The 27995-nt window shown below is 41.8% G+C and overlaps 1 protein-coding gene across 1 annotated transcript; it reads right to left on the bottom strand.

The window, feature by feature from the left end:
* Window positions 1-7: 7 nt before the first annotated feature.
* On the bottom strand, window positions 8-27065 carry LOC120931433 (zingipain-2-like). Its single transcript, XM_040342861.1, has 8 exons — window positions 26963-27065; window positions 19361-19464; window positions 16739-16881; window positions 13269-13457; window positions 10660-10842; window positions 7183-7342; window positions 4604-4721; window positions 8-314 (listed from the first exon to the last, which is right to left on the bottom strand). Exons 2-8 carry the CDS (start codon window positions 19461-19463, stop codon window positions 215-217), a joined length of 996 nt encoding a protein of 331 aa, XP_040198795.1. The 5' UTR covers window position 19464; window positions 26963-27065; the 3' UTR covers window positions 8-214.
* Window positions 27066-27995: the final 930 nt, after the last annotated feature.

Below are 27995 nucleotides of genomic sequence, written 5' to 3'. Positions count from 1 at the left end.
CAAACACTTGAATCTGCATATCTTTTATTTATTTGTATATACAATTTGCAAGCATTTAAAAAAAAAAAACTTTAATGAACAAAACATATTGATATGATAGGCAGTACAGAAAAAACACGTAAGCCAGTATTTGTAAAAGGACCTTAGAGTTGCAATATAAGACTCGGGGGTATAGTTGTCTGACAATTCTTCAGTGGCGGGCACTAATCCACCACTAGATGAAGTCCACCGAAGTCGCCATTGTGTCGATGCCACACAAGTTAACATTACGCTCCAACTTTGCATAACCTTTGTCTCCCCAAACTTCGGCCCAGCTAGAAAAGAAAAAGGAAGAGCAAAGTTTATCCTTAGACTAAACAACGTTAGATATGGAAGGAAATGGTCAGTATGTACTAATGTGGGTGATACGTAAGTTCCTGACAAATGTAAAATTGGAAACTAGAACAGTAGTAACAGTTTTAGAAATAATAATCATTACCATAGGTACACTGAAATATTCATTATGTTGAATGGAAAGTGTTACACTTTTGCTCATTGCCATACAGGCTACAGCTGTATATAGCTTTTCCTAGTTATTTAATGGCATAATCATATAATGGCATATTCATTAATCAAAGGGTGACCATAGTCATGGTCAGTAAAAGTATGGCGATGTCTTCTGTGCATGCGCCGGTGTATTCGGTGCATGCGCACTCTAGAAAGGGCACGATGTGCCGTTTCAAGCTGGGGTCATGCTGTGACTTCGGCCAGTCACAGAGCCGGAGTTCGCGGCCTCAGAAGGAGAGGGGTGAAGAATGGACGCTTCCAGCCAGCGAGGATATCGGGGACACCGCAGGCTTCGGTTTCAGGTAAGTGACACATTATGGCCCACCCAGCAAACCAGCAGTAAAACCTTTTGGCTTCACAGCCTGTTCCCTACACAAAGCGTGCTGCTCTTTGTAAATGGCCTGGTGGTAGGGAAAGGAGGAGGGGAGCCAACCAAGCTTACGGCAGAGAGTTCACCGTGGCGAACTCAACCAGAAGTGGGAGCGGGTACCTGTCAAAACCAGGTACCCTCTCCCCCTCCCCTCTGAAAAGTGCCAAATGTGGCAGCGGAGGGAGGGAGGAGGCAGACAAGCAGAGCTTCCTCTTTTGGGTGGAGCTACGCTTTAATATCTAAATGAGTCTAAATTAAGCCTTTTAATATAAACAATGGGCCAGATTCACAAAAGAGATACGACGGAGTATCTCCTGATACGCCGTCGTATCTCTCAGAGTATCTATGTGACTGATGCATAGATAGCCAGAAGATCCGACAGGTGTAATGGACTTACACTGTCGGATCTTAGGATGCAATACCGCGGCCGCCGCTGGGGGGAGTTTGCGTCGTAAACCAGCGTCGGGTATGCAAATTAGGACTTACGACGATCCACGAAGATTTTTCCCGTCGTTACGTCGTCGCAAGTGTTAGATTTCCGTCGCAAAGATAGGGCACCTTTAATATGGTGGAAAAGTACTCCACCATGTTAAAGTATGCCCGTCTTTCCCGCGTCGCTTTTGAATTATTTTTAAAATTTTTATTTTTCCCGGCGTAAGTCATTTGATCACGTCGCGATTCACAAAACGTCGGCGCGTCGTAATTTCGCGCAAAGCACGTCGGGAAATTTGCGACGGGAGCATGCGCAGTACGTCCGGCGCGGGAGCGTGCCTAATTTAAATGGTACCCGTCCCATTTGAATTGGGCCGCCTTGCGCCGGACGTGTTTACGATACACCGCCGCAAATTTCCAGGTAAGTGCTTTGTGGATCGGGCACTAAATCGGAAAACTTGCGGTGGTGTAACGTAAACGGGTTACGTTACGCTGTGCCCAAGCTATGTGAATATGCCCCAAAATTTTTGAAAAGTCAAAGTTCTGAATAAACACATAAAAACAAATTTATAATAGTAAGCACTTTGTCTAAACCAAACTGAATTGTTTGTAGTCTGATGAAGGTTTAATTGAAAAAAGTAAAGTCAAAATTAAGGCAAAACTTTTTTAATTTTGGCTGGAGAAAGGGGAGGTTATAACCCCTGTCAGTTTCTTTTTTTGCCATTGGGGAGTCCAATAGTCACAACAAGAACTGAGAGGAAATTCCTCCAAAGTCAGGGAAAGGTGACCAGGTTCTCCAGAACGGGTCTTACAAGATTTCTGTTCCTGTTCTGGTTACAACTAAAAATTTCAGTGAGATTGATCATTAGGACAAATAGAGAAGTTGATTCTCCCTAAGGCTGGGTTCACACTACTACACTACTTTCATCCTACTTTGCTCTGTGTTCAATGTTTCCCTATGAGAGCGTCTTGTAGCGTCCTACACAAGTCGGTCCGACTTTGAAAATGCTCCCTATACTACTTTTGGTCCTACATTGATCCTACTTCAGGCCCATTGAATATCATTGAAGTCGGACCAAAGTAGTATCCTGTTCATGAAAGTAGGATGGATGTAGGACCAATGTAGGATAAATGTAGGACCAATGTAGCAGAGCAAAGTAGGATGAAAGTAGTGTAGTAGTGTGAACCCAGCCTAACGGGGACACAGACTGCAATTAAAACCTGACATGTGTTCTATTGCCTCTCCACTCTATCTACAACTGGAAAAAAAGTTTTACCATGAGCTATACTTTAACTATGTTTCTACCACGGTATGTTTATTAATGCCATGGTAGACAAGTGGTTAAATCAAACTCACATCTCCTGCTGCAGGTTGTAAACTTGATAACGGCTTTAAGAGCCAGCAAAAGGATTTCGGGTAAAAGTGATTGGGCGGCTCCAGGGTGCAATTTTAAGACTTGACATGTTTGGTATCTATTTACCCAATACAGTCTTATCTTTTAAATTTTACCCAACAAATGTGTATAATATATATATTTTTTATTTGCACTAAAAGTTATTCTAGTGCACCATTTTATTCCCCATGGTCTCTGCTTTCAGAAAATATATACTTTTGGGAGAGCTTTACAGTAAGTTCTGGCAAAAAATAAAAAAATTGCCCCAGTAGACAAGTTAAAGAGCGGGTCCATCTGAACCTTAAAGTTATTTTAGCCATACTTCTCCTGTGAGCCACTTAGTTCTGCACTCCTGTGACCCAGATTCAACAGTGGGCTAAAGTCCAATAGAAGTTTTTGACAATCTAATTGAAAAATTTCCTTTTTATATTGGAAGTGCGGCCTGTCTGCTGCCATCACTTTTTACAACTTCCTGTATTCCATGCATGCTTTGTAGCTTCCCCTGTGCTATTTGCTTTTAATTTCTGAAAACTACATATCCCATGGTACATTGCTGCCTGCAAACAGTGATTTCTGTACTAACTCAGCCTCCTGAAACACAGCAGTGCCTACTCACAGGGCATAGTGACTACATGTCACAGAATTAATGGAATTAAATGTGTGGGGGCAGTCTTCATAAAAATTTAATTAAAGGCAAAACTTTTTTTTTAAAGTTTTGGATAGAGCGGAGAGGGATTAGAACGCTTGTCCTTTTTTATTGCCGTCTGTGTCCCTGTTGAGGAAATTCACCCTCTCTATTTGTCCTGTTTACCATTATCATTGAAATGAAAGTAAAAGAAAATCCCAAATTTGGGGTTTTCCCCAGACACTGGGGGGCACTCGTTCTGGTGACCTGGGGGTCCCCCAAGGAATTCCCTTATTTTGCTGGGATTTCCTCTCAATTCCTGTATGGCTCTGGGACAGGAAGTGAAGGGAGATAGTTACAATGGGGCAAAAAAAAAAAATCCAACAGGGATTGTAACCCTCCTTTAATAGTTTTGACTATAGTTCTAGCCACAATAAAAAAAAAAAAAAAAAAGTCAGCAGCTACAAACACTGTAGCTGCTGACTTTTAATAAGGACACTTACCTGTCCTAGGCCCCCGTGATGTCGGCCCTTCGAGGCTGATCCTCGATCGTGGCAGGTCCCGGCGCCGCCATCCTCACTAAGGGAAAAAGGCAGTGGAGCCTTGCGGCTTCACTGCCCGTTTCCTACTGCGAGTCGTGCGGCGCTTTATGAATGGGCGGCTGTTCTCTGGGATACACACAGTTCCCAGAAGACAGCGCACCCCATTCCCCAGAAGACAAAGCGAGAAGGACAAGAATAAAGACCAGCCGCGGACTAGGAAGAGGCAGATTAGGGAGATCTGCCTAGCAACCGCCATTTCTGGTAAGTAAAAAAATTCCTATATTTTTTGTTGGAGCATTTTTATGTTATTTTTTTTTTTTTTAGGGTGGACCTCCGCTTTAAGTTATTTACAAACTTCAAGATCATTCAGAGTAATAGGAGTAGACTAAAAATAGTTAAAATACAATGTGGAAATGGGTATATGATTTTACATTTTGACCATAGGTACTCTTTAAGTGAGAGGGAATATACTCATGTTCTTAACGTATTCATACATATAATATCATTTTTAACATATTGTAACAGCAACACGCATGTTATCAGCTGTAAAGAAAAAAAATGCCAGAAAAATTTTGTTTTTACTAGCATTTGGTTAAAAATAGTCAGATCCTTATGGCATTTACATGAATAGTGTTCTAGACAGTATTACATTTAAAAATCTGGTTATCAGGAACATTTAGGTTAAGAAACATACCTGTTTTTTATTATCCAGTAGTCCGTTTCCTGTTCCGTCTTTTCATCATATTCTGTGCCATATCCTACTATAATGACTGCATGAGTTGGCTGGTCAGTACAGTCTCCAGTAAAGATACCTAATATAAATGCAGAGAATAAGAGAAAAATCTGTGATTTCAGTCTACAGTAAAACCTTGGTTTGAGAGTAAATTTTTTAATACATTTTGACTTGATATACAAGTGATGTCTTGATATACAAGCAGCGTCATGTTACAACTGAGTATAAAAGAGAAAAGAGGCGCCTCTAAGTGTAGCAATATGGTTACATTTAATGAAAGTACAACATTTAGCAACATATTGCTACACTTAGAGGCACCTCTTTTCTTTTATACTCTGTAGCTCCTGATGGATTTTGCTTCCATTTGTGGATGGACATGGCCCCCACCCATCTCCATACCATTGCATGGCGGAAGCGACATCAAAACGTCACTTCCGCCCATAGCTCTCAACATATATGTTGGCGGAATGGCACGGCTGGGAAAAGTAACGTATATTACATCACTTTGAAATTCCCGCCGCAATCTCCGTGACCGTGCCCACACGACCCGTGGACTCGATGTCCGCCGGTGTCCCGCGATCGGGTCACAGAGCTGCAGAGCGGGAGAGGCAAGTATAAACAAGCATCTCCCCGTTCTGCCTAGTGACACTGTCACTGATCGTCTGCTCCCTCTCATTGGGAGCACCGATCAGTGACATGTCACTCGTAGCCACGACCCCAGGACACACTTAACCCCTTCCTCACCCCTAGTGGCTAACCCCTTCACTGCCAGTCACATTTATACAGCGATCAGTGCATTTTTATAGCACTGATCGCTGTATAAATGTGAATGGTCCCAAATTAGCGCCAAAAGTGTCCGATGTGTCTGCCATAATGTCGCAGTCACAATAAAAATCATAGACGCCGCCATAACAAGTAAAAAAAAAAGTATAATAAAAATGCCATAAAACGACCCCTATTTTGTAGACACTATAACTTTTGCGCAAACCAATCATTATATGCTTACTTATTGCGATTTTTTTTGTACCAAAAATATGTAGAAGAATACGTATCGGCTTAATCTGTGGAAAAAAAAATGTGTTCATAGATTTTTTGGCAATATTTATTATAGGAAAAAGTTTTTTTTTTTTTAAATTGTCGCTCTATTTTTGTTTATAGCGCAAAAAAATAATAATAATCTGCAGAGGTGATCAAATACCACCAAAAGAAAGCTAATTTGTGGGGAAAAAAAGGACGTCAATTTTGTTTGGGAGCAACATCGCACGACAGCAAAACTGTCAGTTAAAGCGACGCAGTGCCGCATCGCAAAAAGTGCTCTGGTCTTTGGCCAGCCAAATGGTCTGGGGCTGAAGTGGTTAAATGGCCATGTTTTTTGAATTTTTTCAAATGACAATTTATTTTTTATTTCTATTGCATTTTAGTGTAAAGAGATCTGAGGTCTTTTTACTCCAGATCTCGCATTTAAGAGGTCCTGTAATGCTTTTTTCTATTACAAGGGATGTTTACATCCCTTGTAATAGAAATAAAAGTGACACAATTTTTTTAAAAGAACAGTGTAATAAAAAAAAAAGTTAAAATAAATAATAATAATAATTAAAAAAAAAATTTAAACGTCGGCCTATGGAGATTTTTAAGGGTAGGCCCCATGTACACTGCTGCTGCTAAATGGACATTCAGAGGCAGTTGGACATTTTTTCAACTGCCCCTGAACTCATTCAATGTTATCTTATGTGTATATGTACACAGGTTCATTTACTGTCGTTTCAAGGCAGTTGCATTTATAGGCCTTTTTTTGAACGCAAAAAAAATTAGTTCAGACGCCAACGTTTCTGACATTTCAGACGCCAAACGCGGTAACCCACGTTTAGCCACATTTCGTTAATAGGCCTTTTTTGTTTTTCGTCATTTGAAAGAAAAAATTCAAATGCTTCTAGACGCAAACGTGGCATGTAAATACTGCTAAACACCTGTTTTTAGACGTCGGTTTCTAGCTGTCAAGTTAAATTGTTCAGGAGAGGTTGAACAACTTCCCGTATACACGAAGCCTATTCCATGAGTGGGTGCCATTTCGAAGTGTGACATGTTGGGTATCAATTTACTCGGCGTAACATTGTCTTTCACAATATAAAAAAAAATAATTGGACTAACTTTACTGTTGTCTTATGTTTTCATTCAAAAAAGTGTATTTTTTCCAAAAAAAAGTGCGCTTGTAAGACTGCTGTGCAAATACGGTGTGACAGAAAGTATTGCAACGACTACCATTTTATTCTCTAGGGTGTTAGAAAAAAATGTATAATGTTTGGGGATTCTAAGAAATTTTCTAGCAACTAAAAATGTTTTTAAATAACAATGTTTGTAAATAACAAATCTCAGAAAGAGGCTCGGTCCTTAAGTGGTTATAGGGGAGTTCCAGGCTTTTTTTATGTTTATTAAAAGTCAGCAGCTACAAAAAGTAGCTGCTGACTTTTGGGTGGAACTCCGCTTTAAATATTACTGTATGTTCTATAGTGTACTCTTTATTTTTGCCAATTGCAGCTTACCGGTTTTGTATAGCATAAAATCTTCACTTGCATCAATTCCAACTGAGATAGGTCCATCTAATGCCAATGACGATGCCATGTTTTTTTCTTCAAGCAGAGTATAGAATTTGCTCACATTAAATTGGATTGCATCGTCATTTTTTAACATGCAGGCGGATTGCTGAATTAGATGACATGGAAAATATGGGAAAACATATGGGAAAAGTCATCAATTACATTTTGTAATCTCATTCTAAACATTTATTAGAAGAAAAGAAAAGACTTTCTAAACCTTCGAATGCAATCCTACTTCACTGTCTGACTATGCACTTTTGTAAAGTTTTTCACCAAAGTACTTTTTTATTCCCACTCTGCCCTCTCTGTATAATTTCCACATCGACTTCTTCAATTAAAGAATTTTTTTCTGCAACACAGGTGGGTTGAGGCTCGGTTCACATATGAGCCACATGCGGTTTACGGTTTACGTATTTTGGGCTGAATTCACACCTGAAACGGACCAAAATACGCACAGCGTTTTTCTGCGAAATGCTCCGGACCTCATGCGGAGATATGTGAACCGGCTCCATAGAAAGCCGGTCAAAATCTCCTTCTATTGCGAATTGGATGCGTCTATAACGCATCCAATTTTGCAATGGTGTAAACCCAGCCTAAAGACAACCGAAGTTTTGCAGAGCATAGCCAGATTCTTACTGCTGCCTTCCTGGTTTGGTTTCACAGAATGTGGTACTTAAAAAGAGACATATTATTAGCATAGAGGCATAAGCAAATAATTTACACCAAATGAAAAAAGGACTTATGTTTAAGGCCATGTTTTACACAGAAATCCTTTGCATATGTCATTCTTGAGGTGTTTCAAATAATAACCAGAACTACCAACCTTGTGCTAATGAAGCCTGTTTGTTCAACAAAGACTGTGTATGTGTTCATACCACCCTGGCGGTATGATTATGTCCGATTTTTGCGACTCAAAGCAGTACAATTGTTTTGCATAGAAATTTGGCGTTTTATATTGTAGGCCTGTAATTCTTAGTAATAACTCACTTAAAGCGGAGTTCCGGCCACAATTTCACGTTTTAAATATAAATACCCCTGTAATACACAAGCTTAATGTATTCTAGTAAAGTTAGTCTGTAAACTAAGGTCCGTTTTGTTAGGTTGTTACAGCATTTAGACACTTTATAAAATAGAAATTGACTGGGGCCATCTTAAGTGTGGGCATCATGAAGCCAGACTGTATGACTTCCTGGATTTCAGCCTTGCAGATCTCGCACATGCTCAGTGCTGCACAAGCAGTGTAATAGGTTTCAGATCAGGTTTTTACTGTCCAAGTCACATGATTCTTCGAGACTGGGGAGTGCACAGACTCCTGGAAAGTTACACCCACTACATTCCCAGGAGTCTGTGCGGTGTAGGTTAGGAAGCTTAAGCACCTAGGTGCAGGAAGAGGGAAGATAAACTATTCTGCCTAGCAACAACACTTTGAAGGCATCTAAAAAAAAATGATTTTTCTTAAAGGACTAATGACATTTTTTTAAAACTACTGATGTAATGTTATATTTATGGGTGGAACTCCACTTTAAATCTGTCCAAACAAGAGTCTAGTAGACAAATCGGGTATGATAACGTTTGAAACACAAAATCATAACTTATAATATAGTAAATAACTAGAAATGGTTATAAAAAATAATAATATAATAATAATAATAATAATAATAATAATAATAATAAAATGAATTTCCCTACGATTCACTATTGCTCAATTCTGCAAATGTTCTAATTTGCTATCAATGTTTTCTAGCTGGTGCATGCAGGGCACTTTACAAAGAACTAGGGACAAAATAGATGGGACATAATTTGATACAGTAATGAAATCTGTAAGATTACAGTGTACTGTATGTGTTATGAATTTAGTAATTTTTTAATTTGCCACCAGGCTCCGCCCCCATGCATCGCGCCGCTCGCAGGGAACAGAGTCTGGCACACAGAGCATTGGGTGGAGGAGACCGCAGACACAGCAGGGGGACATTGCAGGATCCTGGGGACAAGATAAGTACCCTGCACCAGGATCCTGCAATGCAATCCCGAGTGTGGCTCTGGGTTACTGCTAATGGTACTGAAATTTAACCCAGAGGTTAAACACCCAGTAGAACTCACTTACAGGTCTGCCATGCAAAATATGGCATTAGCCAAAAATTTTTCTCCTCTTGAAGAGGGTAATTTCCTGGTCTACTGACCTTCATCCTTTATTTCCTTCGAAAAGTCATGCCTAGAACCCACCATAAATAAGTATGTGATTTAAAATAGAGTCTGCTTATGTCCTATTTCTAGGAGAGCAGGTACAAGATATTGTCCCTATGGTACCAGACCAGAGTCGATCTCTATTTGATGTACCGTTCCTCTTCCATAGAAAGTTGGGAGAAGGTTGTTTCACAGTTACATATCTGGTGGGGTTGCCCCTAATCTCTCCCTTCTGGCAAAAGGTCTTCACCTCTTACAATTCAAAGTTTATTTCTAATATAAAGGCATCCCCGGCAGTGGCTTTGCTGTTGATGATTTCTGGTTCCATCTCAAAGGTCAAAAAAAGCATTCTGCGGCACAGCCTACTGGCAGCTCACACCGCTATCTCCCGACACTGGAAATCTACCTCTCCCCCCACTTTATGGGAATGGGCCCAGATACTTAATGAGATTATGGTCATGGAGACACTGGATGTGGAAGTTCCAAAAAAGTCTGCACCTCCTGGACGTGTTAAGCCTCGTACACACATACGAGGAACTCGACGGGCGAAACACATCGTTTTGCTTGTCGAGTTCCTTGTGAAGCCGCCGAGGATCTCGGCGAGACAAATTTTCCCATTCCCGTCGAGGAAAAAGAAGACATGTTTTCTTTTTGGCCCGACGAGATCCTCAACGATTTCCTCGTCGAAAAGTGTACACACGACCGGTTTCCTCGGCAACAAAAAAAAACCCAACAAGCTTCTTGCTGGTTTTTGCCGAGAAACTCGGTCGTGTGTACGAGGCCTTAGAGGTCCTACAATGATTCAAATGCTTTTCAAGCCTTAATCTTCTAGTGATTGGCCTTATTTATTCTAGCAATTTCTTTCTCTTCATTTCTTAACCCCCCCCCCCCTCTTTTGTTTTCTTTCATGTTCCCTATTTTCTCCATGTGATATTTGCTGCCACTATTGGCTTAAAACTGATTGTATTATTGTCATGTACACAGTGTAGTTGGCAACCTGTTCTACTCAACACATGTTGTTGAATCTGCTTTTTTAATGCAAATAGTATGTCACTCTTTTCTGTTGGGGGGTTTCACCTATGACATGTTTTTGCACACCATTTTTTTAACTTTTATTTCCTTTCCCTGTATCAAAATACTTAATTTTTTTTATAAAAAGATGTTTAACCTAAAATAGGGTATTCCTATGAAGTGTTTAGTCATACAAAGCAAAACCTTTGTTATATTAAAGGCTCCTACCTTTTCATTATATTCATAGTCTTTAGCCTTCATGACACCATGATGTACAACATAATCCAAGGCCTTTGCTGGAAGTCCTCCACAGCAACCTTCATTTGATTTGTCACAATCCACCAACTGCTGCTCACTTAGTTCAACAAGGTCCTTTGATTTAAGACAGTTTTGGGTCTCAAGCATACCCACCTTTAACCACACAATAGGAAATAATAATAATCCAGAATAACGGTTACCTTTGAAACTGTTACTTTAGAACGTTGAAATTTATGAAAGTGCAAAGACAGAATAAAAGAATATACAGATCATAGGTTTCATATATACTATAGGCATTATTTATTATCATGACGTTACATTATATTACTATCATGACACAAATGTTTATCAAAAACTAATGATACAGGAACTCTATCACTGATTTCCAGCTTCATACCTACATCCTTGTAAACATATTACTTGGGACTTTAATGGTACTAGACAAGATAACTAATTGTAAAATCTGTATGTACAAAAAACTTTTGTCTGTAAAAAGTAATAATTGTTAATACAAAGCCATTCAAAACATCACAACCATAAGGTATAATGCATATGAGAACACACAATGGTGAACCTCCAGGGCTCAACCCCACAGCCTCCTTTGCTCAGGAACATGTTCAAAACTGATCCTTGAATGTACAATAGTCCATCTATTTCTATTTATATATATAACTAGTAAACCTTGCGCTCTGAAAAAAAAAACAGACTGGCACACTTTTAAAATCCTAAATACAGAATTAAAAGATTGTGCTGTTTGGTACCCAGGGACCAACAATAAAGTATGAAAAAAACAACTGAGTGAAAAAAGGCATACAAATGTACCAACCTAAAAATAACAAATAACAAAATGTGACCAATCGGGCTACATAAGCATAAAAAATAAAGTGTCCATATAGGGGCAGATCCACAGAGCGAGTACGCCAGTGTATCTACTGATACGCCGGCGTACTTTCAAATTTTCCGCGTCGTATCGTTGTTTTGAATCCTCAAAACAAGATACGACGGCTTCTGGGTTAGATCCGACAGGTGTACGTCTTCGTACGCCTTCGGATCTAAGATGCAATACTTTGGCGTCCGCTGGGTGGCGTTCATGTCGTTTTCCGCATCGGGTATGCAAATTAGCTATTTCCGACGATCCACGAACGTACGAGCGGCCGGCGCATTCCTTTACGTCGTCTCTAGTCGGCTTTTTCCGGCGTATAGTTAAAGCTGCTGTTTCGTCGCGTATAGTTAGACTTGCCATGTTAAGTATGGCCGTCGTTCCCGCGTTTAATTTGAATTTTTTTTTTTTTGCGTAAGTCGTCCGTGAATCGGAATGTACGTAATTCACGTCTATGTTAAAAAAAAATACGTCCTTGCGACGTCATTTAGCGCAATGCACGGTGGGAAATTTAGGGATGGCGCATGCGCAGTTCATTCGGCGCGGGGACGCGGTTCATTTAAATGAAACACGCCCCCTAATCGCCAATTTGAATTCCGTGCCCTTACGCCGCCAGAGATAGACTACGCCGCAGTAACTTATGGCGCAAAATCTTCCTGGATTCGAAATAAAGCCAGGTAAGGTACGGTGGCGTAGCGTATCTCATATACAATGCGCCGGGGCAGATCTTTGTGGAGGTAAATGTCTTCCAATGTTGAATGATACACAGTCAAGTGCTTCAATACTCCACATGTGTTTTATTGAAATTATAGCCTTTTACCAGATATTTATGATCTCTAAATTATAGGAGATCATGAAAAGCGTAGAACATCCAACTGTAATAGAAGATGCTTTGAATGGTTGGGATTTTTGACTTTCGCACCAGATAAAGCCAAGCCAAAAGAAGTAACTTGGCCCTGGTTTAGCCTAATTTATTCCACCAGCTATTCTACAACACATTACATTTATATTTCTTTATAGGTTCATTCTATTCTATTCTCTTCATAGATGACATTAATATATTATTTCAATCAACTTAATTTCTCAATAGCTGCCATGAAGCTATGATTATGACATGTCATGTTACATAATCTTATCCTACAATCCGATCTATCTATTTTCATTAAGGCCGCGTACACACGGTCGGTCAAAACCGATAAAAATGGACTGAAGGACCTTTTCATTGGTCCAAACCGATCGTGTGTGGGCCCCATCGGTGAGTTATCCTTCAGTCAAAAAATGTAGAACTTGCTTTAAAATTTAACCGATGGACGCCTAACCGATCGGTCAAAACCGATGGTTAGTATGCAAAAGCATCGGTTAAAAATGCACGCATGCTCAGAATCAAGTCGACGCATGCTTGGAAGCATTGAACTTCGTTTTTTTCAGCACGTCGTTGTGTTTTACGTCACCGCGTTCTGACACGATCGTTTTTTTAACCTATGGTGTGTAGGCACATCAGACCATCAGTCAGCTTCATCGGTTAACCAATGTTTGTGTGATCTCTCTTTGCACATCTCGAATAAAACCCCCAAACAATAACCGTGATGAAATACCACGAGCCCACAATATACTATGAGGGCCGATTGTGAGCACAGACTGTACATGTGTATCTCTTCAATGGGTTGCTGTAAACTAGAATAGGAAATGATTTAATTACCGTTGCAAATGCCCAGCAGGATCCACACAAACCTTGATCTTTAATGCGGGCAACACATCCCGATTCCCGCCAGTCAACCGATGATGGAAGTTCCATGTTTTCTGAATAAGCCTTCAAAGGGATGTCTGACCTCAAGGTGCTTTTCTTTTTATTAGAAATACAGCTTCGGGTGCTGCGCTCCTCTGTTGTCTAACGAGAAACAATAGAAGAATTTTAGATCCTACAACTGGTGCTTAAAGCAGTATTAAACCCAAAACCCAAAATGTCATATATTGCAGATTACAATCATTAGATATGGTGACTGCATTTTTTTTCTTTTCTTTTTTATTTTCACCTAATAATCAGGCCAGTAACACCCCTCCTTTATTAGAATGCCCCCACTCTGGATGAATTAGCACAGGGGGGCACCTTTGGACAGCAGCATTGTCAGTCTGGGGGAGTGAAGTGTTAGATGGACTAGCAGATTTGGATACACTAACAAATCGAAGCCAAACGCTGGCTAACACTGCAGTTAGACAAGTAGTTACAGCAACAGATTTTTGTTCTTTTACAATAATAAGGTTTTACATGAATAAATAAAAGCTGATCAGTGTAAGAACTCCTGACAGTAATAAATGGTTTGTCTCAAAACTTTAATTGTTACCCCCAGAGCTTTGCTGAAAAACAGCATACTTATTGGCCAGATCACCAGATGAAATTAAAGGAAAGAAAGCCTAAAAAATAAAACGTATGCAGCCATCACATCTAAGAATTGATCATCTGCACGTGTTTGCTTTTGGGTTTTATTTATTTAATTATTACAGGTATTTATAAAGCACCAACAATTTACTCAGCTCTTTACGTATATATTGTACATTCGCAACAGTCCCTGTCCTTGGAGGTTCACCCAAAAAATCAATTTTTAACATTAGATTGAGGCTAATTTTGTGAAGCAGAATTGGGTGTTTTTTGTTTTTTTTTAAATCAATGCAGTACTTACCGTTTTAGAGATAGATGTTCTCCGCCGCTTCCGGGTATGGGCTGCGGGACTGGGTGTTCCTATTTGATTGACAGCCTTCCGACCGTCGCATACAGCGCGTCACGAGTTGCCGAAAGTAGCCGAACGTCGGTGTGCAGGCGCGTATAGAGCCGCACCGACGTTCGGCAACTCGTGACGCGCTGTATGCGACCGTCGGAAGGCTGTCAATCAAATAGGAATGCCCAGTCCCGAAGATCATACCCGGAAGCGGCAGAGAACATCTATCTCTAAAACGGTAAGTACTGCATTGATTTAAAAAAAAAACACCCGATCCTGCTTCGCATAATTAGCCTCAACCCCCTTTTTTCGGGGTGAACTCCCGCTTTAAGGAGCTTATACTCTAAGGTCCCAGATTCGCATTCATACACTAGGGCTCATTTAGACAGAAACCAATTGCTTATCACTGCGGGGCTTTTAGGGTTCCCAATAATGTACAAAGTAAGCTATACTGTTAAAGTAGATCTAAAGGCAAAACATTTATTTTTTTGAATTGAGCAAGCCAGGGACAGTTTATTTTTTTCCATCTGTGTCCCATTGGGGAGATTTACCTTCCCTTCCTGTCCCATAGTCAAAACAGGAAGTGAGAGGAAATCCCTGCAAATAGTTCTAAAGCCTTAAAGGAGTTGTAAAGTCTCAGGGTTTTTCACCTTAATACATTCTATGCATTAATGTGAAAAACCTTCTGTGCTGCAGCTGCCCCCCAGAGCCCCCTTTTTCTTACCTGAACCCAATCGTTCCAGTGACGAGAACGAGCCCAACAGCTCCAGCCGCTGTCTCAGGTCCTCATTGGACAGATTGATGGCAGCAGGAGCCATTGTCAATAAAATCCAGTCAAATGGGAACCGTGGGGGGGCGCTTCGAGTCCTGCTGTCTGTGTCAATGGATGCAGCAGCAGGAGTCAGGAGCGTGCCCACATGAGGGCCCCCATGGAACGCGGCTCTCCGTGGGGGCACTCGATGAAGAGGAGGAGCAAGGTGCGCTGCTGGGACACCCAGGAGGAAAAGGAGGATCAAAAAAACTAACCTTTACAATCACCTTAAGATTTTAACTTAAAGTGGTTGTAAACCCCTCTGTGCAACTTGTACCTATAGGTAAGCCTATAATAAGGCTTACCTATAGATACTCTAAATATCTCCTAAATGTGTGGCGTTTAGGAGATATTTAGCTTGTAGTGCGCCGATGATGTAATTAGCGCATACGCTGTGAAGAAAGGGCCCTCTGTCCTGTATCTTCACTAGCAATTGCCATGACGGCTACCGTGTGCATGCGCGGGAGTGACGTCACAAGACTCCGGCCAGTCTCAGAGTCCACGGTCCCTGGAAGGAAGAGGGGCGAAGTGGGGACAGTGTGGGTTTTGTTTGCAGGTAAGTACCTTATAATGGACTAGTATGTGATGCATACTCGCCCATTGTCCTTTTACTTTGCAGGGGAACAAAAACAGGAAGCAAAATACCCCCCAGCCCCCCCATCCTTATACTTACCTGAGCCTAAACCAATCCAGTGGTGTGCACGAGAGTAGCTGTCTCCCTCCTCACTGGGCAGATTGATAGCAGTGGAAGCCATTGGTTCTTGCTGCTGTCAATCAACTGCTGTACCGAAAGGGAGGGGGGGGGGTTGGGGCCTACTCTGTGTCAATAGACGCAGGCAGGGTGGCTCGGGAGCGAGGTAAGTATACCATGTTTTAATAATATAAAAAACTGAAGCTTTAAAGAGGAGTTCCACCCAAATTTGGAACTTCCTCTTAACCCACTCCTCTCCCCCTTACATGCCACATTTGGCATGTAATTTTTTTGGGGGGGGAGTGGGGGCTTCAGCACGAGTGGGACTTCCTGTCCCACTTCCTCCTTCCTGTAGGCGACTAAGCTTAGTCGCCTTCAGGAAGTGGCTGCTGTTGGCGATCGCCTAGGACACGTCACAGGTCCTAGGCGATCTCCTGGCCAATTACACGGCGCGGCGCCGGGCCGCGCCGCTCGCGCATGCGCAGTGCCGCGCCGCTCGCGCTCGCGCATGCGCAGTGGGTGCCCGGCCGTGAAGCCGAAAGCTGTCACGGCCGGGTGCCCACACTGAAGATGAAGACGCCGGCCGGGGAGGGGGGGAGAGGAGCGGAGCCCCGGCCGGCGCGTCGCTGGAGCGCTGGAGCAGGTAAGTGCCTGTTTATTAAAAGCCAGCAGCTACACTTTTTGTTGCTGCTGACTTTTAATAAACACACAAATGGCTGGAACTCCCCTTTAACTATGGTGGGTTTAGAAACACTTTAACTATGGTGGGTTTAGAAACACTTTAAGATGAATAGCCAAGCCGCAAATATTCTGCCATTCCAGGCCCTTGTAGTTTCTGTAGGTGCCAGATTATCAGTCTAGGCATGTGTTCTTCTTTCTTTCACACAAGATGTAGATTTTACCTTTTTTATTACATTTATGTTTGTCAAGATATAGTAGAAGTTTATACTTACCATATCTGCAAAATGATTCATCTCCATGCTGTATTTTGCCAGGCCTTGATCATATTTTTGATTGTGGTTCTGCACCTTATGCCATGTTGCCTCCCAGGCCTTCCTCCGAAATGTCTCATCATATGTAGTGGGATAGTTCTTTCCTAAAAGAAGGTAATTAAACAGCACTAATCGATTTAGGAGTTCAACCATTTGAAATTAAAACCATGGAATATACTGTACTGTATACTAGTTGAATGACTCAATGTTTAAATGGCAACTACTTACGTTTTCTGCTGGTCACACAGGCTGAAAAATGCAAAAATATTCTGCATCCAGCACACTTTTTATTTTGAATGCCTGGTCCCCCACTGCACGTTGTGGTTCCTTCCACCAGCCCCTATGTTCTCCCTTTCTTCTGTAGTGACGTAGAGACTGGGAGATTGGAACAACAATGTGCAGAGGGGGAGTAGGTATATGAAACTCTTAGTTGGATCCTAAAGATTCTTCAGTTTTCAGAGCTCTGCAAAAGAATAAAGATCAGGGGCAAAGGACATTTACTGTAAGTTTTTATCCTTTTATTTACAAGTGATAGTAGCCACTTCAAAGATTTGCCAGTAATGACTGAAAATGAATCCCTATGTACAGTAGCTTTAGGCCTTGTACACACGATCGGATATCTGATGGAATCTAATCTGATGGATTTTTTCGTCGGATATCCGATGAAGCTGACTTTCATCAGTCTTGCCTACACACTATCAGACTAAATTCCGACCATGCCAAAACACAGTGAAGGTAAAAAACACTACAACGAGCCGTTATGGATAGAAAGGGAAAGAGTTAAAACCCTTGTTCATTTGTATTGTATATGCAGTCACCTGTGAAAAATACAAAAATATTGAAAACAGCTAATCTGTGTGGAAGAAAGTCTCTACTAGGTAGTCCCAACAACCAAGCGAAGTGTTGAAAGATAGGGATGAAGACTTCAAGTCACAAGCCACCTCTTGTTATGTCTGGCCACTTACCCCACAGCCGATAGATAGATAAATAGCCCAGCAAATGCCGATGGACTCACAGCCCGGCATATAGGGAAGAGTCTCAGAGTGATGATGACAGGAACCCAGCACAAGTGTCAAAAAGATGGTGGCTACAATGTGCACACACCTCTGGTGGTATCTATCAGCTTACCTCAAAGACTGTTGCACTGACAGCCTGACAAAACGTAACAAGGCAGACTATGGTGAACTTAGGAACAGCTAGCACTTTCAGTCTCGGAGGATAACATGTAAAGAGATGGCAAGGCAATAATAGTGTGATTCTTCTGTAAGCCACGGGTAGGCACACATAGGCCCAGATTCACAGAGAGCAAGGCGCACATTACGCCGCCGTAGAGCAAACACCGTACGCCACGCCAACGTAGCGTGGAGAGGCAAGCATAGCATTCAGCAAGCCAGTGCTCCCAACGCTGCGCCAAAGTGGCGTAGATTTAGAAGGCGCACGCCGGCGTAGGTGGAAGTGGGCGTGACCCCTTGCAAATGATGGGCCGAGCGCCAGACAGGTACGTATCACGAGCTGCGCATGCGCCGTGACGTGGACGCATACACAGCACCCCCCTGCGCCTGCTCACAACCACGCCGGCACAACTGCCCAAGCTACGTCGGATCACCACGTACACCGTGAAGATAACGTACGCCCAGCCAGACACACGTCCAACGCCCTATACGCCGGCTTGTGTTCCCTGGTGCAGACCTGTGCATGTCTGTTGCCGGGTTGCACCTCATGTATGGGGAATAACTTTACGCCGGACGTACAACTTACGCGCATCTCGCGTACCATGCGCTGGGCACACGCACGTTCGTGAATTGGCGTATTTCCCTCATTTGCATGTTTGAATGGCTAATCAATGGGAGCGGCAACATGCGCCCAGCCCATATGTGCACCCACCCTACGCCGGCTTGTGCAAGATACGCCGGCTGGGTGTAGCCTATTTTTAGGCGCATGTTGGTTCTTGGGTCTGCCGCACAAATACGCCGGCGCATATTGGCACTTACGTCGGCGTAACGTGTTATACGTCAGCGTAAGTGCTTTGTGAATCTGGGCCATAGAACGCACGCTTATGCACTCACATTATTGAAGTAAATGGTGGGCATATTCCCACGAGCGCCGAGCTGATCACTAATAACATCACTGGTCCCCGAAAAGTTTCAAAAGTGTCAGTTGGTGTCTGATTTGTATGCCGCAATACCGCAGTCCCGCTAAAATTCGCTGATCGCCGCCATTACTAGTAAAAAAAAATGTTTGTGTAAACAATCTGTATACGCTTATTGGGATTTTTTTTACCAAAAATATGTAGCAGAATACATATTAGCCTAAATTTATGAAGAAATTCGATTTTTTACATTTTTGTATTGGATATGTTTTATAGCGGATAGTAAAAAATATTTTTTTATTTTTTTTTTTCAAATTGTTTGCAGCACAAAAAATAAAAACCACAGAGGTGATCAAATACCACCATAAAAAAGCTCTATTTGTGGGTAAAAATTTTATTTGAGTACAACGTAGTACGAATAAACAATCAACGCAGTGTCGTATCGCAAAAAATGTTTGAATTAAACAAGTTTATATATATTTTATATACTGTACCATATTTGACTTTCCAGACATTCCATTCTTGGTCAAGGAAGCGCAAAGAAGACACACAAATGACGACAGCGGACACCACCAGGAGGTACTTATCCAAATGCATCCTACATGTAAAATATTTACAGGCAAATTACAACCAAAATTCTAGTTGTGTTTTCAATGTGAGCGGCCACTTTAACATATTCAAACACCACATATATTAAATTATTTTCTTATTGGATTGGATTGGATTATTTGAATATTCTTTATGGTGGATGAACCCTATTCATGCTCCAGTTCCTGTGTATTGTGGCAGAGAAAATATCATACTATTGTTTGCATAAGTTAATGAAGGGACCCTATCAAGCGTTATTTGTATGTAAAATGGCAACAAAACATAATATACTGCGTAAAAATAATGGAGTTGGTATACGTCCTGTCTGGAGCACTTGCACAAGTTTATTTTTTTATGTTCTATGTGGTTGATGTATGAAAAGGCATCATGCACACTGAGCTCCTCTTCTAATACCCCTGTAAACACCTATATGTGCATGGATACATAGGGTTAATTTATTAAAACTAGAGAGTGCAAAATCTGGCGCAGATCTGCATAGAAACCAATCAGCTTCCAGATTTAAATTTTTTCTTGACAAAGCTTAACCGTTTGCTGACCAGCCGCCGTCGTTATACGGCGGCAGGTCGGCTCTCCTGCGAAAATCACTGTAGCTGTACGGGAGATCGCGCAGGCGCTATAGCAGGCGGGACTCAATGTCCGCCGGCGACGTGCGATCACGGTATACAGAAGCAGAACGGGGATCTACCATTGTAAACAAGGCGGATCCCTATTCTGACAGGAGACATGATGGAGATCTACTGTTCCCAGTGATCGGACCATGTCCCTGATAGCCCATCCCCCCTACAGTTAGAACACGCTAAGGGAACAGATTTAACCCCTTGATCGCCCCCCGTACTGTTAACTCCTTTCCTGCCAGTGTAATTTTTAAATTGATCAGTGCATTTTTATAGCATTGATCAATGTAATAATGTCACCGGTCCCCAAAAGGTGTCATTTGGGGTCAGATTTGTCCACCGCAATGTCGCAGTTCGCCGCCATTACCAGTAAAAACAATAAAAAATTAACAAAAGTCCCTAAATCTATCCCGTAGTTTGTAGACGCGATAGGTTTTGCGCAAACCAGTCAATATAAGCCTATTGAAAAAATATGTAAAAGAATATATATCGGCCTAAACTGATGAATACGTTTGTTTTTTTTATATTTTTTGAGAGAATATGTATTATAGCAAAAAGTAAAAAAAAAAAAAAAAAATTTTAAATTGTCGCTCTTTGTTTGTTTATAGCGCAAAAAATAAAAACCGCAGAGGTGATCAAATACCACCAAAAGAAAGCTCTATTTGTGGGAAAAAAGGATGTCAATTTTGTTTGGGTACATCGTCGCACAACCGCGCAATTGTCAGTTAAAGTGACGCAGTGCCGTATGGCAAAAAATGACCTGGTCATTAACCACTTAAGGACCCCTTCACGCCGATATACGTTGGCAGAATGGCACGGCTGGGCACAATCACGTACCTGTACGTGTCTCTTTAAGCCCAGCCGTGGGGTCGCGAGCGAGCCACGACCCGGTCCGAAGCTCCGTGATCGCGCCCGCGGGGCTCGCGGACCCAATCGCCGCCGGTTGTCCCGCGATCGGTCACCGGAGCTGAAGAACGGGGAAAGTTGTGTGTGAACACACCTTCCCCGTTCTTCATTGTGGCACTGTCAGTGATTGTCTCTTCCCTGATATAGGGAAAGACGATCACTGACATCACACGTCCAACCCTGCCCCCCTACAGTTAGAAACACATATGAGGTCACACTTAACCCCTACAGTGCCCCCTAGTGGTTAACTCCTAAACTGCAATTGTCATTTTCACAGTAAACAGTGCATTTTTATAGCACTTTATGCTGTGAAAATGACAATGGTCCCAAAAATGTGTCAAAATTGTCCGAAGTGTCCGCCATAATGTCGCAGTCACAAAAAAAAATGCTGATCGCCGCCATTAGTAGTAAAAAAAAAAATATTAATAAAAATGCATTAAAACTATCCCTTATTTTGTAAACACTATAAATTTCGCACAAACCAATCGATAAACGCTTATTGCGATTTTTTTTTACCAAAAATAGGTAGAAGAATACGTATCGGCCTAAACTGAGGAAAAAAAACTTTTTTTATATATTTTTTGGGGATATTTATTATAGCAAAAAGTAAAAAATATTGATTTTTTTTCAAAATTGTCGCTCTATTTTTCTTTATAGCGCTAAAAATAAAAACCGCCGAGGTGATCAAATGCCATCAAAAGAAAGCTGACGTTGGAAGCTGATTGGCTACCATGCACAATTGCACCAAATTTTGCACTCTCCAGTTTTAGTGAATCAACCCCGTAGGCTAACATATAGGTGGATTTACAGGCAGTAAAAGAGTCATTTTTTTAAGCGCATTCTGCATGAGCCCTTTTAGATTCCAATTTAGGGCTTTGGGGTTGATTTATTAAAGGCATATAGGCTGTTCACCTTGCAAGGGAAGTTACATTTTCCAAGGGAATTTTCCCAAGGGCTAAGTGAATGTGGGGAAATTTCCTTTTGCAAAGAATACCCAATCACATGCAAGAAAAAAATATATATTTTTGCTTCCAAATGATTAAAAAATAAAAGTCACTAGAGCCTCATTACATTCAATAAACTATGGAGAAAATCCCACTGCAAAGTTTATCTTCCCTTGAAAAGTGAACAGTCTATTTGCCTTTAGTAAACCAACCCCTCTGCTTCGTTAGAAGTGGAAACGAATGGAGCCCTGGATGGCAGTAAAAAATATAAGAATATTGGACTTACATCTAGAAATACAGACTTTTCTAAACAAAACTAATTGAGTAGGACCCATTTCACACTGGGGTGCTTTTCAGGTGTTTAAGCGCTAAAAATAGCGCCTGTAAAGCGCCTTTCATGCCTCCCCAGTGTGCAAGCCTTAGGCCTCGTACACACGATAGGTTAACCAGAGGACAACGCTCTGATGGACAGTTTTCATCGGTCAAAACCGATCGTGTGTGGGCCCCATAGGTTATTTAACTATCGGTTAAAAAAAAGCCAACTTGTTTTAAATTTAACCGATGGATTCCTAACCAATAGGTCAAAACCGATCGTTAGTAGGCACAACCATCGGTTAAAAATCTACGCATGCTCAAAAGTCAACGCATGCTTGGAAGCATTGAACTTCATTTTTTTCAGCACATCGTTGTGTTTTATGTCACCGCGTTCTGACACGATCGGTTATTTAACCGATGGTGTGTAGGCGCGACGTACCATCAGTCAGCTTCATCGGTTAATCGATGACAATGGTCCTTAAGGCCGTTCTCATCGGATGGACTGATCGTGTGTACGAGGCTTTAGTGCTTAGAAACTCAGTCGTGTGTACAAGGCCTGAGATTTCATGGGCATTTACATTTAGCATTTCCCAGAGTACAAGTAGCAGGTGGATGAATCTTCCTGGCACTAAATCTCAAATATCAGTTCTGAACACATAAACCAGATTAGCCAGATTAGAGCGTACTTTATTAAGCAATTAATCCCTTGCTGAAGTGTAGAAATTGAAAGCCGAGAGCTGAAGTATTTACAGCCCAACTCCAGTCAATACATTTTCAATTGTGGATGGAATCTTGAACGATTAAGCTCAGGTTTCCACTATTGAGACCTGAAAGTCGCGTGATTTTTTGCCACGATTTTTCTCGTGATTTTGATGTGACTTATAGCAATGCCTGTGTATTCTTGAGGTATATGGACCTCAAGTTACGTCAAAGTCAGACCAAGGTAGTGCAGGTACTACTTTAAAGTCGCTGCGACTTGAAGTCGCACAGATGTGAATGGTACTTATTGGAAATCATGAAGTGCGTCTTTGCAGTCCCAAATTGCAGGACAAGTTGCACAAGTGGAAAACGGAGCCTAAAACTTAATAACTTTGTATCTGTGACTCCTGTGACATTCCTGTTTTTTTTGACAGATGTCAGGCAAAACAGGAAATAAAGCGCATTGGGGTTAATTTACTAAAACTGGAGAGTGCAAAATCTGGTGCAGCTGTGCATGGTAGCCAATCAGCTTCTAACTTCAGCTTGTTCAATTAACCTTTGGCAAAGAAACCTGGATGCGCTATGCAGTGGTGCACCAGATTTTGTACCTTCCAGTTTTAGTAAATCAACCCCAATGTTCTTAAAACGGAGGTTCACCCTAAAAGAATTATATACCATCCCGTCCAGCATACTTGCGTCAGCTACAGTATGTTTTTTTTTTGCGCTGTATTTACCGTTTAATCCTTTAGTTTCTTTTCAGACTCCCGCGGGAAATAGGCGTTCCTATGAAGAGGGGAACATGATTGACGTCCGGCTATGGCGCGTCATGCGTTCCGAAAATAGCCGAAATAGGACTCGGCTGTATACGGCGCCTGCGCAGTCAGCTCATAGTCCGTACGCAGGCGCCGTATAGCGCCGTGAAGAGCCGAGACCTAGTCCGGCTATTTTCGGAACGCGTGACGCGCCATAGCCAGACGTCAATCATGTTCTCCTCTTCATAGGAACGCCTACTCCCCGCGGGAGTCTGAAAAGAAACTAAAGGATTAAACGGTAAATACAGTGCAAAAAAAAAAAGAAGCATACTGTAGCTGACGCAAGTATGCTGGATGGGATGGTACATAGATGTTTTTTTAGGGTGAACCTCCGCTTTAACATCTCAAAATAAAGTGATAAGAACATTGCATTTCTGGCAACATTGACAGGTATTGTCAGTACTTGCTGAAAATGCTCTTAGCCTAAAAAATTAAAACTAACGCTGTCATTAAATATTATCCACAATATATATAAATTATGTTTTTACATTTAGGTATGCTTTAAGAGTCAGCAGGCACGGAAATGCAATCATTTAGTGTTGTAGACTTTGGTAATTTTTTCTGTGCCAGGTGTCCTATAGCACCCACGATTAAGGTGCCAAATGATGCCTGAGCAACGCACAATAAATAAATAAAGGAAGGGAATGACAGTTAATAAAAATAAAATAAAAATAGGGTTAACTAAAAATTGATCAGCTTTAGCCCAGGTTCACACTGGGTACGATTTCCTTCGATTTGAGATGCGATTTCACATGTGAAATCGCATCTCAAATCGGCGGCATTTGCCGCCAATTGTCGGCAATGACACTGTCCTAATCGGTGCGACGCCGCATCTGCGGCGCTGCACCGATTTCAAAAAGTAGTTCCTGTACTACTTTTTGCGATTTCGGGCTGCGATTTACATAGATATCTGTGCAGAAACCTGCACAGATGTCTCTTAAATCGCGGCCGAAATCGGGACTGCCAGCGGGAGTGAAATCGTGCGAGTTCAGCTGAACTCGCACGGCTTCACTCCCGCAGCCCAGTGTGAACCAGGGCTGTCAATTTATTTTCTGTGAGTAATTTTTCTGGTATAAAGCATATTTGTAATTTGGCACTACAAACACGAAATAATGCGAATGTAAAACAAATTACATATAAGCAATAAAAAATAAATAAATAGCAAAAAGAAAAATATTAAGTAGGAAGTGAAGTTAAAGAAATTATTAGGGCTCACCAAGGGCTATTAAGTAGCTAAGGAATTATGTTAATTTTTTTTTATGTTTTTTTTTTAACTTACACATAAAAGCAATTCTTGAATGAAAGCTACAATAATTTTCCTAAATGACTGCAAAGCAGTACCTGTAGCTCTCCTTGTGTGATTCTGAGAGCTGTATTACATTTAAGAGAATGGAACAATTCCAAATTGGTTATAGGGTTTGTCCAGCATGATGTATTATCTATGCAACCAATACAATGGACATTCCTGGCAACATAAATGAATGTATTGCTAGAATTGTAATATTCCTGATAATTTCTACTGACACGTCGGTAGTGAATAATGAATAATCTTAACTAGAAAAAAAGAAAATTTACAGTTGTCATTTAATTACTTGTTGTGTTTAACTGTGTAAGCTGTCTTTAAGCCATTGTATACAGTTTTAATACAGGCATACCCCACTTTTAGGTACGCAATTTATTTACTAAAGCTGGAAAGCGCAAAATCAGGCTCACTTCTGCAGAGAAACCAATGAGTTTCCTGGTTTTATTACCAGGATTGATCGAATAAGCTGGGGTTAGAAGCTCAATGGTTTCTATGCAGTGAGCATGATTTTGCGCTTTCCAGCGTTAGTAAATAAACCCTATTGTGTACTTAAACGTGGGGTATGCCTGTATTTAATAAATATAATATATTATAATAATAATTATTGATTAAAATCTATCTATTGCCAAAACTTTTTTTTTCGTTTTGGATAAAGTAGGGAATGGTTAGCACCCCTGTCAATTTTGTTTTTGCTCTTTGTGTCCCATTGGAGAGATTTCCCTTCACTTCCTGTCCTGGAGACACAGCAGGATGTACCGTATTTATCGGCGTATACCGCACACTTTTTTGCCCTGAAAATCAGGGCAAAATCGTAAGTGCGCGATATACGCCGATACCCGCTTCCCGCGCCGAGTTTGAACCACTGCGCCGTCATATACCGAGCGCAGTACACTCGGGTATAGTCGGGCAGGCTCGGCTCCTCTCGTGGTCACGTCCTGGACGTACAGGACGCACAGGACGTGACCGCGAGAGGAGCCGAGCCTGCCCGACTATACCCGAGTGTACTGCGCTCGGTATATGCCGGCGCAGTGGTTCAAACTCGGCGCGGGAAGCGGGGATCGAGCGGGGAGAACACCGCAGAAGGATGCCGGACCCGACGAGGAGGACACCACCGAAGCCACAGACGGACGCTGGACCCGACGAGGCCGCCGATGGACGCCGCTCAAGACACCAAAACTGTAAGTACATTTTTTTTTTTTTTTACAGGAATGCGGGTCCACATTAGGGGTGCGCGCTATACGCCGGAGCGCGCAATACCCCGATAAATATGGTAAGTTGATATCTCAACAAGTTGAAAGAAAATCCCCTCTTAGGCTGGGTTCACATATATGTGAATTGGATACATTTTAAACTGCATCCAATTTGCATGACGTGAATGTGACCGACTTTCAATGGAGCCGGTTCACACATGTCTGGGCGCGGCCGCGTTTCGGTTTCAAAAAGGGTCCTGTGGGTTTTTGGGTCCAGTTCGGGTGCGAATTCAGGCAATTTTTTTTACCTGAGCCGGTGAACAGAAATGCACTAAACCCCAGACTGCAAACCACAGCCACACATATGTGAACCCGGCATTAGACAATATTCACCAGATGAGGTGTCCCCATTGGAAGATCTACCCTCACAACTTGATTCAATGATAGCTATAAAATGTTGGATTTTCTATCTCTCCCAGTGACAACGGTCAGGCAGAGAGAGGAGATGACTCTACCCAGCAGGGACACAGACTTACCCCACACATCTAAAACAAAAAAAAATACAACTTTTGGCTAGACATACACTTTAAGAATATTTTCCTTATACTGGTATTGGAATTCTTTATGGTCTGGCTTTACAAAATACATATATCCATCTATTAGCCATTTAGATTACAGTTAATTTGTTATGTGACAGTACTTACCTGAATGATTTGTGTTGGGAAGTGAGCTCTGATATAAGCCATGTACATCCCCCATCTATATATGGGCTAGAGATTTTCCATTGACATCATAATCACCGCTGAATCATCCTACAACGGTCCTCAGAAGAATCTGATAACTGCCAACAGTAGGATAGCTGATGTCTTGTGATATTTCATCACGTATCAGAAACAAGGATAAAGAAAACGGTCACAACACAAGAGAATTTGTATTTGTATTATTTATCTATAATTAATTAAGAGATGTAAAAGAAATTGTTCACAAAACAAGTAAATTAAGTTAGCCATTGAAGCAGTTTTTATAGAAAGTGAAGCTTAAACAAAATCACATGGAGATGTATTGGGAATTCTTGTGAAGGTACTGGAAATTTTGAAAACATTATTAAAAATATATAGTTATCTAGTAGGATAGAAGCCATTTACTGATAGGTTAAGCTTGAAGAGTTTGTAAACCCATATTTTTTCATTTATAAAAATAAAAAACATGCCTATACTTACCTGCTCTGTGCAATCGTTTTGCACAGAGCAGCTATAATCCTCTTCTTCTGGGGTAACCTGCCGGTGACTTGTCCTCAATGTTCCCCTAACGGGGAAGTTCCTTCACTGACTGCGCAGGCGCAAACTTCCTGACGGAAATCACCGAACCTCGCCCGGCATCCAGGCTCATTCTTTAACATCCCCGTGGGTTGGAGGATGTTAAAAAAAGAGACAGGAGGCCGAGCGAGCGGAGCGAGCCGTCTGAGCGCAGCGAGGACGTGAGGCCGACTGGCCACTTACCTCGAAATCCACGTCGCCCTGGATGCCGGCCGCGGTTCGGGGATTTCCGTCAGCAAGTTTGCGCCTGCGCAGTCCTTGAAGGAACTTTCCCGATAGCTGGAACCGTCTCAGCACATCAGTTTGCGCATGCGCTGGAACTTCCACGATAGCTGGAACCAGCACGGCAGATCACCGGCACTCTAGGCCCCTCCTCCTCAGCGTGTGCCCCCAGGGAAAGTTGCTTTCCCCGGGGGCACCC

Source organism: Rana temporaria, chromosome 3 (assembly GCF_905171775.1).
Source record: "Rana temporaria chromosome 3, aRanTem1.1, whole genome shotgun sequence".
NCBI lineage: Eukaryota > Metazoa > Chordata > Amphibia > Anura > Ranidae > Rana > Rana temporaria.
Note: the sequence above shows the minus strand (reverse complement) of the source record. Positions and strands in the feature narration are given on the sequence as shown.